Source organism: Gymnoscopelus microlampas (assembly GCF_963454915.1).
Source record: "Gymnoscopelus microlampas genome assembly, chromosome: 3".
Classification (NCBI taxonomy): domain Eukaryota; kingdom Metazoa; phylum Chordata; class Actinopteri; order Myctophiformes; family Myctophidae; genus Gymnoscopelus; species Gymnoscopelus microlampas.
In genome coordinates, this window is record NC_139940.1 from 22,252,322 (window position 1) to 22,266,389 (window position 14,068).

The 14,068-nt window shown below is 40.9% G+C and overlaps 2 protein-coding genes across 5 annotated transcripts; one reads left to right on the plus strand and one right to left on the minus strand.

Moving 5' to 3' along the window:
- Positions 1-790: 790 nt before the first annotated feature.
- On the minus strand, positions 791-3,310 carry arl4aa (ADP-ribosylation factor-like 4aa). 3 transcript variants are annotated; one of them, XM_084050768.1, is made up of 3 exons: positions 3,243-3,310; positions 2,761-2,819; positions 791-2,309 (listed from the first exon to the last, which is right to left on the minus strand). In XM_084050768.1, the coding sequence occupies exon 3, from the start codon at positions 2,225-2,227 to the stop codon at positions 1,625-1,627; it is 603 nt and encodes a 200-aa protein (XP_083906894.1). In that variant the 5' UTR covers positions 2,228-2,309; positions 2,761-2,819; positions 3,243-3,310; the 3' UTR covers positions 791-1,624. The 3 variants fall into 3 exon arrangements, with proteins under 3 accessions (XP_083906894.1, XP_083906892.1, XP_083906893.1); XM_084050766.1 differs by lacking the exon at positions 2,761-2,819 and having other exon boundaries at positions 3,243-3,302; XM_084050767.1 differs by lacking the exon at positions 2,761-2,819 and having other exon boundaries at positions 3,239-3,288.
- Positions 3,311-10,702: 7,392 nt separating this feature from the next.
- dnaaf19 (dynein axonemal assembly factor 19) lies at positions 10,703-13,174 on the plus strand. Of its 2 annotated transcripts, none has more exons than XM_084053015.1 (4): positions 10,703-10,731; positions 11,531-11,707; positions 12,293-12,470; positions 13,141-13,174. In XM_084053015.1, exons 2-3 carry the CDS (start codon positions 11,556-11,558, stop codon positions 12,456-12,458), a joined length of 318 nt encoding a protein of 105 aa, XP_083909141.1. In that variant the 5' UTR covers positions 10,703-10,731; positions 11,531-11,555; the 3' UTR covers positions 12,459-12,470; positions 13,141-13,174. The 2 variants fall into 2 exon arrangements, with proteins under 2 accessions (XP_083909141.1, XP_083909142.1); XM_084053016.1 differs by having other exon boundaries at positions 10,708-10,731; positions 11,540-11,707.
- Positions 13,175-14,068: the final 894 nt, after the last annotated feature.

Consider the following 14,068-nt stretch of genomic DNA (forward strand, 5'->3'; position numbering starts at 1 on the left):
TTTTGCAATTCCAAAGCAGCATAGAGGCTTTTGTGTGTGACAACTGCAAATACAGTACATTGCTCTGACACAATCCTAAGAAAGATGAAAAAAACTGCACAGTACTGTAGATCACATTCAAGAGCTTGGGTGTTTTAATAGGTCAACAGCTGCTCTGTTGGTCTTACAGCTTCCAATTGTTTCAAAGGAATGGAAGAGCAACTGGCATCAACTCCCTGTCACAATAATGACAGTTGCATCGCCACTTGTGAGCTTGTAGATCTGCTATTTTTGGCGCGTGACTCCATCGTACGACACAGTATAAGCAGTCCATTATCCAAAAATACCCAGGACACCCCCTGCTCTAATCTCCTGCCTCAGCCTGTTGTACTAGGTCTACTCTGTACGCCTCTCCTCTGACTGCCCTGACCACATTTCTATGCCACAAGCCAAACCTGTCTGCTGTGACGATTGTTTTCTTCTTTCCATTTTATGCATTGCATGAATATAAAGGTGTTTAACCTGTCTCTTTAAGAAGAGTTATTTTGACGTCTGTTCCTCAATATGCATGCATATATTAATTTATCCTTGTACAAGGATAGAAAAACTGTTTCCCCGCTGTATGTCCTGGATTTAAGTACTTCCCAAGTTCATGCTGCTGCTTGACTATAACTGTCAAGTTGTCTAAACACTTAATAAAGCTGAGAAAAGTAGTTCAATAATAATCATAACCACCATCCAACAGTTACTCCCCAAACTGTATATGTGTTTCAATACAAATGCATTCAAACCATAATAGTCATTGTCCAAATTGATGTAAATAAGGCTTTATTTAGGAAAAGATTATGCATAATCCTCTAATAAGTGCCACCAAGGTTGGCCACCTACAGTATTTTGTTTTATTCAGGCTAGGCATAAACATTAAGTCCAACACAATAAACTCTATTGGAATACTGTAAACCCCATAAGAAAAGGTCAATCTTATTTTTTTAAATCTAAAGTGCTTTTAACAAACAGACATCAAAGACAGTAGACGTAAATTCATGACAGCAATGCATATCAACACTTTCATAATGAAAGTACAGTGTAAAAACAAACAAAATAACATACACACAGAAAGTTATTTTGATAATAGATCTCCAAGATTAAAAGAGACAAAATGGTGGTTGTCGTCCTTTCACCAACACATCCCACCGTATGGTATCAGTATACTCACTCATTGACAAGCTCATCCCCAAACTTTCAAATGCATCTTCATTACATTATCATGAATCCTTTTTGGCAATATTTTGGAATAGCCATTGACCATTCATGAATTATAATCAATCTCATACACAACTTATTTCTCCCCTCTGACCCCAATCCCTCCTCAACCCTTTTTTAAAAAACCGTAAGCTTTCCATTCAACTTTCAAACATTTCAAAATTCCTTCTTCACATCATACTGGATTCCTTTATAGCACATCCCGATCAACAGTCTCACCAAAACACTATCTGAACTATTCCAAAGCTCAACATTTAGACTGATAAAACTCAGTATATTGACTTGGAGCCTTTTCGTTGGTATCAATTCAACACCTGTATTCACTCAGGAGAACATCCTCCATAAATCCTTCACTTAAAAAACAATACAATGCATGACTCATTTATCTCTTTTTCTTCTGTTGCCGGAGCATCTTTCTCCTTTTTAGGATCATGTCGTGCAGTCTTCCTATACCCTCCTTGAGCCCATCTCCTATGATGGCACAGGTAGGCTGCAAGTGCCAGGGTGTTGACGGGCCCAGTTCTTTTAATGCAAGTGACTTCTCAATCTCACTCAGTCCCAAAGAGTGTCGCAAGTCCTGTTTGTTGGCCACCACCAGCAATGGCACGCCGTGATTCTCTGAGGTCTTAGCAATTTTGTGGAGCTCCGTCTTAGCTTCCTCCATGCGTTCTGCGTCCACAGAGTCCACCACAAATATGATACCATCCGTGCAGCGAGTGTACGACTTCCACAGTGGACGTAGCTTCTCCTGGCCACCAACGTCCCAGAAGTGGTAGGTTACAGTCCTGTGTCCGCCCAGTGACACTTTTACCTTTTCTGCATTGAAGCCCTTGGTGGGCACGGTGTTGACAAACTCATTGAACTGCAGCCTGTACAAAACTGTGGTTTTCCCTGCAGAGTCCAGGCCCAGGATGGCAATGTGATAAGACTTGAAGAATGGGATCCTTGAGAAGAAATTGTGTTTTTCTGATAATCCATTCCCCATGTTTTCTCATGAGCAAGCATAGATGATAGACATGTGATCCAACTATTGCTCTGCCCAGTTTATATTCCAGAAACACAGCAGTCTGAAATCACAGTTCAAATGTTATTTTTGAGGAGCACATCAAAGCAGTATCTGTGGCAAATACTATATTGATGTCGGCTATTGTTGCAATAAAACTCAGTTTTTTAAGACGCTACTAAAATCAGGTTATTTATTTACTCAGACAGTTCCATGAGCTATGTCTAGAATAGATTTATCTAAAATAGTACAAACAAACTAACAAACATAAAAACACCAGAGCAGGGAGTTAGGGACTGCATGATGACATCTTAATCACCATATCTGAGGGATTTCATTTGCAAACATAAAAGCAGCATTACCTGTGCGGTTAGACAGCTATTGCCTCTAGTCTCTAACTTCAAGCAGATAGACTAGGAACGTATGGTATCTATCATTATCCATTATCATTATCCCTGTATAAGCTGGCTGGTGCTGGTGCATGCATTTAGTTATCATCTCATTAAAATGCCTACCAGTTGGAGCCGTCTGTGAGAATTTACATTACAACCCCCTCTATTCAGTCTGAAGAACCCTACACACACACACACACACACACACACACACACACACACACACACACACACACACACACACACACACAGTGCATGAATTCTATCCGGTGCTGTTCATATTCCTCATAGTTCACTTCTTTCTATGTACATGTGCTTCTTCTCTCAAATGGTTCATCACTCGCGAATCGCGTCCGAATCGCGGTCACCTGTTGCTCACGTCTCATATCGTTTTTTATTTATTTCCCGTCAGTTATAAGTAGGCTACAAGCCATGCTTGGCAAAAAGTGAGTCGCAGCCCCGTCAAACACTAGTAGTTTATACACTACTCAAGATAGTATATCTCTTACATGAATATCTATATAGAGGAGGCATAGGCTACTCAGTCACATGGTGTAGGACTAGCTAAATCGTCTTTAGCGGAGGTTAAATAGAAACGTACTTACTGTTGATTCAACACGGGTGGTCAGCTTGCTTTCCCTTTCAGTGTGTTCTTGTGACTGTGGCTTTCCTCCCCTACAGACTGTCTGTTCAGCTGACACTGCACCGCCCCGCCCACGTGTTTACGTTTGAAATGATTGGTCAACGGCCAGAGAAACGCGCCATATGAAAGCTTGGTCACAAACTTGGAAAGACTGGTGATGCGAGGTTAGTCACAAACACACACACGCACGCACGCAGCACGCACGCACGCACGCGCGCGCGCGCACACACACACACACACACACACACACACACACACACACACACACACACACACACACACACACACACACACACACACACACACACACACACACACAGCGGTGGCCTAGTGGTTAGAGGGGCGGCCTTGATACCGGAAGGTCCCTAGTTCGATTCCCCAATTCATCACATCAATCATGAATCACCGCTGAATAGCCCTTGAGCAAGGCTTCCATGCAGGGTCCGGCTGGAAACAAGCTTCGTGCTTAGTCCGACACCCTGGGTAAACAACAAACTTTGCTTTGCTTTGCTTTCACACACACACACACTGACACATTCTTCTGACATTGTTTGTCTCCCGTTTAGACACCATTTAGTTCACTGGTTCCCAAACACTGGGTCGGGACCCATTTGTGGGTCGCAGACACATTTTTATGGGTCTCTTTAGTTTTTGTTTCCTACATTGTGTTTTTAATTATTATTATTATATCAAAACATAAAACAAAAACAAAAAAAGCTAAATTTTTCATGAATTTGAAAACAAATGTTTTTTTAAAGTCATTTCATGAATAAATAAAGAAAAATCTGGGAAATTCCGTAAATTACAAAATAAATGTTTAAGAAGTAGTGAAAATAGCCGATCTACAAGCTCGAGCTTACCTGAGCTTGTAGAATCTGCTATTTTCACTAGTTTGGGTCCCGGGCAAACATCTAATTTTTCTTTTAGATCTTGAGCTAAAAGGTTTGGGAACCACTGATTTAGATACTAGCCTACTGATGTTCTGGAGATTACGTAGGCCGAGGCCTATAATATTTAATACAAGAACAATGTAAAGTGGATTCATTTTAATAGGTGACAAAGATGGCAGCTTATGTTCAAGTTATTTAATTTTATTTCTTTATGAGAGTGAAACTCAGATATGACAACCTTGGAAATTATGACAGGGACCGAAAAGGTGTTTTTCACAAATAATAAGATACTAGGCTATTTATGACACATAATAAAGTAATAATCAAACAATTATTGGTCATAACTGTGTAATAACTTATTACATAGTATTACACATTTTATATTTAGCCTATATCCAGTTGCAGTGTCAGTCAGGGCAGATGAATCACAAAACTGTACATGCGACTATGTCAGTTATGCTAGTTAAGTTAGAACATTTGTTGGCATCACATCGTTGAAATTCTCATGGTAATGTGCAGCTGTCTGGCTGTGGACCACTGGGGATCATAAGAGAGCATTCTATTTCCATGATCTACAAAGCTTCTCCTCCACCCTGTCCATGAATGCACTGTATGCTCCTCTCCTTCGCCTGTGTCTCTGTCAAATTAATTTATAATTATCAGGAATGTATCCAAGACAGGGTGACAAAATTAATAAGTGAGAGAAAATATATTAAATATTACCCTACATTAACAGACTTGCAGGTGTTACTGAGCATGACATTTGCAGGAATGTGGGGCTTATGAGACACCTCTTAAGAGAGCTGGAGTACCAGTACAGTATAAGGGAACCAGCATCATTCACTCACTGTATAAGAAGCTGACTTTGGAGGCCAGGGTAGCTTTGGGAGTATGAGTCTGGCCTCCCATCTTGGTCCTGCTAGTTTGTAGGTGTCCATCCCCAACATGGTGTTTCTTGAAGTAAAGTCTGCCTCAGACGCAGAAGTGTGTACTAGAAATCAGTATAGTCATATATAGAAATCAGACAGTATTACAACAATCACTGTGTAATCTGTCAACATGATTGGCCAAGTTGGCTGACTCTGTCACATATAGCCTACAGTTATCAAGCATGTCCCTGTTAGATCTCATGCCCAACATTAATAGGTTATTCACATTTTCAGACAAAAATAATGCAATAAAGATGAAAGAATTCTCCAGGTGCATGGAGCATCTCATGGCTTATAATGAGAAGACAAAATCAACAAATGACTTACTGATACTCAGGTGCTGTGATTTGAAGTATAGGTTTCCAGCATCTTTGTCAGGTGTAGTTATTATCTTTGGTAGGTCTTCCTCCAGCTAATTGCAAGGTCAGAAATATTGTGATATTTGTTTATCGCCATCTTGTGTGCAAGCCAGAAATGACAAACTGCGTACAGAAATAGAATAGAAGAATACAAAAAGCTATACTTATGTGATATTGCATGCATTATTATGCAATCTTTGTATTTATCCATTTGTAGTTATGCATCCATCTTGTGTCCTAAATATACCTTGCAAGAGTAGGCTAATACTAAAGTAAAATATTTACAGAATGATATTTAGTTCCTTACCAGTCTGAAGTTGTGCGGTTTAGGATTCTTGTAGGAACCAGAAGGATATTTCCCAGTTTTGACAAATATCAGCTTGGACTCTAAAGTATCAGGGAGCCTGTATGGTGTAATGAATGTAGGAGGTTCTATCTTTTTGTTAGCAATTTCAGTTATTAAACCCTCTTTAATAACTTCTCCAATTTTCCTGTGTGTTTCCCTGGGCTGAGCTACAGCCTGATACGTAGTTCTGCTCTTCCTTTGAGGGATTTTCAGAGACTGGTACACTTTATAAGAGAAATCTGGTGCCTTGATGCTCCACACATCAACCTTGTCATTGCTTTCAGGAAGCAGAAAACATTTGCTTCTTGTGGTGGCCAAATCCTGACTTGCAGAGAACAGCATTTTTCTGTCAAAACTGACTGGTGGCAGCAGCTGACTTCTTGAAATCATCTTGATTTAAAACTCTTTTTTTTTAGGGTAAGGAACAATGGTTCGGGCCTACATAAATGTATCTCTAGAATCTGATTTGCTATTCTTCCTGTGGAGTACACTGGTGAACAAACAATAATGTGTCCTACTATCCTTACCTTGAATTTCAAGGTAATCCTTCACTGCTTGGCCAATCTTTTCCAGGCACTCTCCAAATCTCAGAAAGTTTAGAGTTCAGTTTAACAAATGAGTCCTCTTTCAGTGGCACAGCAGTAGCATGGAGAGAAAAGGCCAATGTAATTAAATGGTTGCTTGGTGACCAGTGTCACTATAAACTTTATAAAGAATAAGCACGTGACACTTTATAAAGAATAATAGGGTTCTCAACAGGAACCTAGCAACAGAGGAACAATGTGCCCCTCTGAATGGAAGTATTACACTGGGTTATTTACCAAACTTGTTGAGAACATGACATTAAATACATTCATTCATGATTTGTATGTGTGTTTGTGTGATTAGCCTACTCTACAGGGACAAAATACCAAACAAACAAACAAGCAAACAAACAAACAAACAAACAAACAAACAAACCAACCAACAAACAACAAACATGTGAATGTAATTGTTTATAGATATATTTATATTATTTTTCTCTTGGGAAAAAGGTTACAGCAGTTGTGTACAGCTACAATGCAAACCTATTTAGCTTTAGTGTGGGATTTGAACATAAACCAAGGTAAAAAACACGAGATTGGTTGGCATCACATATCAGGAATCAGGATAGGGAAGAATAGCATGTGGTCAAACAGGGAATTAGCTATTCTTTTTCCACAGTGAGTGTATAGATACATACTTATTTTTAATGATGTAGTGGGTCACTTTCGTGTTTTCTTTATGACAAAGTTTTAAACTAGGTTAAATAAAAATGAAGTATAAATTCCAAAGGCCGTTGTGATAGATTTACATTGGAGTGGCAAGTTGGCCTTGACTTAGTGAGGCCAGCTGGTGACTCAAGGGTTGCTGGTTAGAGCTCCGGAGAGTGTATTCCAGATGTAAACTGGAGGGTGGCTGCTATTACAGTACATGTACAGTGCCCACCAACTCTGCCAATGTGCAGTGATAGGGGTCCTCAAAGTTGTTAATACATTTCCTTATTGTCATAATTGCACTAATCTTGGAATAAAAAAAGGCATTCCACCTTTAATATGCATGGTCTGGAGTGAGTTATTGCTTTTATAAACCGGTTGCCAAATATAGCAACAGTTTACAAGTTGGTTAAGCATCTACTGCCTGCACAAAGCCACATTTTTAAGAGGATTTGTTCCCGGAGACGTCGGTACATTGCTTTAGCCACTCCTCCAAGATTCCACGGAGGTCGAAGTTCACGTTAAAGCTCTATTAATGTAATTTTTTTGTGAAAACATTTTTATTTTGTCCAATACTAGAGGGTCGGGGCGCTGCGCGCCCCTCCCCCCTATCCGCTGCGCGGTGCTTTGTGTTTGTTGGTCTCTATAATATATAAAGCCATAATAGGAGATGTTCGCAATGGAGCTATGCCCAAATATGGAGTGTGTTGTCTGACCTCACTTGGGTCTCGTTGGGCGGTGGTCGGCGATGACGCTAAGGAACAACATGGCCGACTGTAATGTTGTGAGTTTGTGTTGGCCACAATTAATTATGCTGCGAGGGGGCAGATGTGTGCTGAGCAGTATGAAGTGGCCTACAGACTGCGCGTAGTAATTCTGCACGTTGTGGCGTGTCTTGTTAGTGACATTGATATGTTGTTTTTGTGTTTAGTCCCACACAGTGGCAGTTTTTTTTTTGGGGTTTTGGGTTTAGAAATGTATATATAGATAGATACTAGAGGGTCGGGGCGCTGCGCGCCCCTCCCCCCTAGCCGCTGCGCGGTGCTGTGTGTTTGTTGGTCTCTATAATATATAAAGCCATAATAGGAGATGTTGCCAATGGAGCTATGCCCAAATATGGAGTGTGTTGTCTGACCTCACTTGGGTCTCGTTGGGCGGTTATATAAAGCCATAATAGGAGATGTTCCCAATGGAGCTATGCCCAAATATGGAGTGTGTTGTCTGACCTCACTTGGGTCTCGTTGGGCGGTGGTCGGCGATGACGCTAAGGAACAACATGGCCGACTGTAATGTTGTGAGTTTGTGTTGGCCGCAATTAATTATGCTGCGAGGGGGCAGATGTGTGCTGAGCAGTATGAAGTGGCCTACAGACTGCGCGTAGTAATTCTGCACGTTGTGGCGTGTCTTGTTAGTGACATTGATATGTTGTTTTTGTGTTTAGTCCCACACAGTGGCAGTTTTTTTTGGGGGGTTTTGGGTTTAGAAATGTATATATATAGATAGATAGATACTAGAGGGTCGGGGCGCTGCGCGCCCCTCCCCCCTAGCCGCTGCGCGGTGCTTTGTGTTTGTTGGTCTCTATAATATATAAAGCCATAATAGGAGATGTTGCCAATGGAGCTATGCCCAAATATGGAGTGTGTTGTCTGACCTCACTTGGGTCTCGTTGGGCGGTTATATAAAGCCATAATAGGAGATGTTCCCAATGGAGCTATGCCCAAATATGGAGTGTGTTGTCTGACCTCACTTGGGTCTCGTTGGGCGGTGGTCGGCGATGACGCTAAGGAACAACATGGCCGACTGTAATGTTGTGAGTTTGTGTTGGCCGCAATTAATTATGCTGCGAGGGGGCAGATATGTGCTGAGCAGTATGAAGTGGCCTACAGACTGCGCGTAGTAATTCTGCACGTTGTGGCGTGTCTTGTTAGTGACATTGATATGTTGTTTTTGTGTTTAGTCCCACACAGTGGCAGGGTTTTTTTGGGGGGTTTTGGGTTTAGAAATGTATATATAGAAGATAGATAGATAGATAGATATAGATAGATAAATGTATGGTAGACTATGTTAATGCAATATAACTCATACAATTGGGTGGTTGTACCTTTGCTTTGACACAATCCTGTTTCTGGTTTTCAATTTCTCCCCAGAGAAAGCAGGTAGGCTCTATTAGGTCAGAGGTAAAAATGTCAGCACTTGTGCTGGAGACCGCTGCGTTAAAGTGCAGCTGGAAGGTTATAGTGCAGCTAGCAAGGGCAGGGAACAACATGATATCGAGCAGTGCAACAATGACACAGACACGTGGAAAAGTGTGGGGGAGACCTCTGCTGTTGGCCGCTCATTCAGCTGTGTGTCTCTCAGGCTGAGGATGGATGGATGAACACGCACAGGAGGAGAGGAAAGAGCACAGAGGACAGAGGGCAGCATCAGCAGCCACAGAGTATACACAGAGTTCACCTGCACAAAATGTAACAGAAACTGTCACTCAAGAATGGGGCTGTTCAGCCACAGCATGCAGACGCTGCCTGCAACGCAACTACACACTAATCCCTGGTGCATTTTCAGTGGTGGACAAAAAGAACTCAAGCTCAGTAGGCCTACTTGAGTCAAAGTAGGCTATACACACTACTACTCTCTATGTAGACTACTTTGTCTCACTGGTTTCTTTCAAGCCTGAAAAACTCAGGAGACCACAAGAGGAGGTAAATGCAATTTACCATAGAAAGGAGCTGTCATTCACTGCCAATGTTTTTCCCTTTTCTCCTTGTTTTGTATTTGTTGATGACATATATTGTTGTGTTATTTGGTATGCTATGTTGATGAATTGAATACAGGACCACAATGGAAACAAGTCCTCAGGACTTTTTTTGTGTTATCCTTTTAGCCTTACATTTCTGACTAATACAGTATTAAATCAGCTTTAAATCAAATGAGCTGTTGTCCTTTTTCTCCTGTCCTAGAGTTTGTAGCCTAATATTAGTAGACACTATAGGCTATTCTCTACTATATAATGGTGGGTGAAAATCTCAAGCATGGAGGCCAGTGTCAAGATGGGAACTCCACCGCCACCTTCTGTTCACACAATGCCATGGCTCTGGACTCGGAGTCTGGTAAGAGCATTAGGGTTGCCATGTCCGCTTATTATAAGCGACCATGGGATTGTTTTTCTGTAAAGTTGCTTGTAATTATTGGTAGTTGCAGGTTGCGTTTTTGTTGGGTGTTTAAAGTGTAATTATTTGGGCTTGCTTCCATTTTTTAAAATCATTGTTTAAACCAGTTCTCAAACATTTGCATGTCAAGGACGTCCAAATTAATGTATTTCTCTGCAGATGAGACTCCCATCTGATTTTTTTTAAACTTTCAAATATATTCCAAATAGTTCACTTTTTTCTTTTCAAGATCTTTTCGAAAATAGCTACAAGCTCACGTGAGCTTGTAGATCGGTAAAGTGCTCATGTATGGCTCATGTGGCTTCTTTTGGGCTTGTTTTCATGTTGCTTATGTCTTTCACAAAATCTGGCAACACTTTTAGCAGTACGCGCGGCGGGGGCGCGCTGGCTGTGCTCGTCGTCTTGGAGACGCGTGTTTACATTCCCCAAAGTGCAGGTTTGTTCTCTAGTAGCCTACCTCGCTGACTTAATCTTTATATTTCCAAACAAACCTCAGTTCACTCAGTTCAAGGAACCGGCATTCAAGTAAGAAATATTATATACCCTTTTCATCTCATGATCACCTCATCTCATGTCATGTCATATCCTAATAATATAACAAAATAGGCGAAAGCGACTCGTTACAAATAGCCTAAATATCAGTAGCCGTTACTGGCTTGAGTTAGATAGCCTGTTCTTGAGAGACTAGATTAAACCCTACGGAAGTAAAAAGAAGAAAAAGAAACACAGTGCATTCACTGTTATAAATTAGTCAGTTGTACGTGGAAAAAAGTAGCCTAAATGTTTTTACTTAAGTACTGATACTTTAAAGTATCAGTACTGCAAGCAATGTAAGTATCAGGCCTACTACAAGTAAAAGCCCGAAATTCAAGCAGCATGTCCCATTTCACAAGTTTTCAAATGTATATAAATTGTTTGTCCACAAACTCACTGTGAGCTTGTAGATCTGCTATTTTCAAATGGCCGAAATATAGGACTGAAGTGGTTAATGTATGTTTTGTAGGCTAATAATAATCTAAATGTACGGTCAAGACAAAGTAGTAACTAAAGTTTGCAAATAGTTGTAGTGGAGTTAAAGTATAATATTTGCCTCTTAGATGTACTAGGCTAGTAGAGTAGAAGTAAAAGTACTGAACATTGGAAATACTCCAGTAAAGTAAAAACACCTCAAAATTGTACTTCGGTACAGTACTTGAGACTTGAGTAAATGTACTTAGTTACTTTATACCACTGAATATAATGCAGCGACTCAAAAGCAGAGCCAAATAACGGCCTGACATCCTTAATTAATTTATGATGACAGTATTCTGATACACCTACACAGCATCACTAGGCTCCTACACAACCTGATGATGGAGAGGTCAGAGGACGATGTGATTGACTTCTCGGCGCTGGAGAGAGAGCTGTCCTCGGCGGTGGAGGCTGACCGCAGATACCGCACAGAGAACGACGCCAAACTTAGAGCCGTGAGCCAGAAAGTGGGATCCTATGAAGAGTTCAGGTGAATGAATGGTCATCAAGAATAGACAAGGAAGCACTATTTTGAAATGTTCAGAAGTAGGCCTACTACTTCACGAACAATACACCGTGAAACTATTGGGAAGTGCAAATAGCTAACACATAACAAATAAGAAAAACAAGGCTAATAATAACAACAATGAAAGAAGACATTAAAATAATGCAATACTAAGATAACAGAAAGCAGACTTAAGTTGTTGTAAAAGTTCCTGTAAGGCTGGTTAAATGATCATGGGAATATGTGACCTGTTTTTCCAAATGCATCTTTTGATGACACATTTCCATAGGCCTATTCAACTGACCTCACTGGCTTGAGTACTTCAGTGACGTTTGCCCCTTCCATCCCAAAAACAAGCAACTTTTCTTTCTTTTTTTAACATAAGATTCCAAGAATTGAATCCTAAATGTGTCTGTCAAAAGGGGACACAGCACTCAGTAGTCTAGTTCTTTCTCTAAGAGGAATATAGTTTTGTTCAGAGACATGGTTATTTTGTGTCTTGACTTGTCTTTATAATGCAGGCTACATCTCTTACCTGTCTGTCTGTCTGTCTGTCTGTCTGTCTAACAGGGACATAGTTTTGGCCTGCCACTTGAAGCCTCTGGCAAAGTCGGATAAGAATGGAACTTCTCGCAAACAGCCCTGGAATCCCCTGGTCTCCCCCAGCAACACACACAAACCAGTGGTCTCCCCTAATGTCACACATGATCCAGTCTTCTCCAACAGACCATGCTAGCAGCAGAGCAAGGTTAGTTGATGGACTGTGATGAACTTGAGACAACCTAACCCTAACGCACATACACACACACACACACACACACACACACACACACACACACACACACACACACACACACACACACACACACACACACACACACACACACACACACACACACACACACACACACACACACACACACACTCAGAGAGAAACATGACATGTGCACAAGCTACACAAGAGCAGAACAAAGACAATGCCACTAGATGGCAGCACATATCTGTACAGTGAAGGACTATCAGCCGCTATTTGGTTCATATACAGGTAAAACTGAGAAATTACTAATTAGTATATTGTTGGGGACACATGGGGTTTTGTACATGAAGTAGAATTCAACACTTCGGACCACATGTCTTACATCAGCACTGGTAGAAAGAATAATCTTGATATAAAATAAAAAATAAACAACAACAACAATCAAATGCTGTTCTCTTGACCAGCTGGCAAAGACCAAAGAGAAAAATAGAAACAGGATATGCACATTCACTCTGACTTTGGAACCTTTATTCATCCAGGATTATTACTTGTGATTTATTTAAATATTGCTTGTTTTCAGCCCATACTCTGCTGCTTCACAACAGACAATTGTATTTACACAGGAGATCCCTTTACTAACAGCATAATGAATACTTACTAGGAACCCTCAAGAGACAGACCACGGCTTGGCATGCATAGATGATACATCTTCCAGATTTCAAGCTGCAGTCATGCTTGACCTGACAGCTGCTCAATGTCTACTGTAGCTACATAAGAACACTTTTACAGACTAAACCTCCCAGATAACCCTGACAGATGGTCTGGACAGGAACACCATAAAGAGTAGATCTCTTTTTACCAACATCCCTAGGCAATATTATGGATTAGAATTGGCTCAGTATGAGTGTATTATGATTATTTATTATTATAATTCATTCTTAACTTAAGTTAATAATGGTAAATCTTTGGGGGGATTTAACCTTAATTAATACTAAGTTGTACATTGACGGTAAACTCGCCAAAAACAGCAGATTTTCAAGCAAAAAAGGTGACGCATTGCATGCCTGACGTTCTTGCTTTCGTACAGTATGTCAAATGTGCGTGTGGTGTCAGGTTGGCCACAGACAGTGGAGTCAGCGATCACAGCTGTGATTTACAAGGGCCCGCTGCTAAACAGAGGGGATCCAGCTTTCTACAAACACTCATCTGCATGCAAGAGAGATTATCCAAATAGTTGTCACAGTGGGCATTTTGTTTGTGCTTGCCAGGACAGCTGACACATGCTGTCACAAACAAACAAGGGAGGATAAGACAACAAGAAACCTGAGCTGAGACCAAAGACTCTCTGTGAAGGAGATGACCTCTTTGCCCCTATAAAGTTGAGAGCCTCCATTGAGGTCAACCTTTGGCCTCTCAGCTGTGTGTTTGAAAATGGCTCACCATTGTATCAAGTGACATTTATAGCTGCCATGCAATCAGTAGCTTGACTTAACCAATTATGGGGACATTTCGTCAAACCCGAAAACCTGAAATGCTACTTTTGACCCATTGTACTCCACCCCTGGGCAATAGTGATGGTGGAAAGTCAA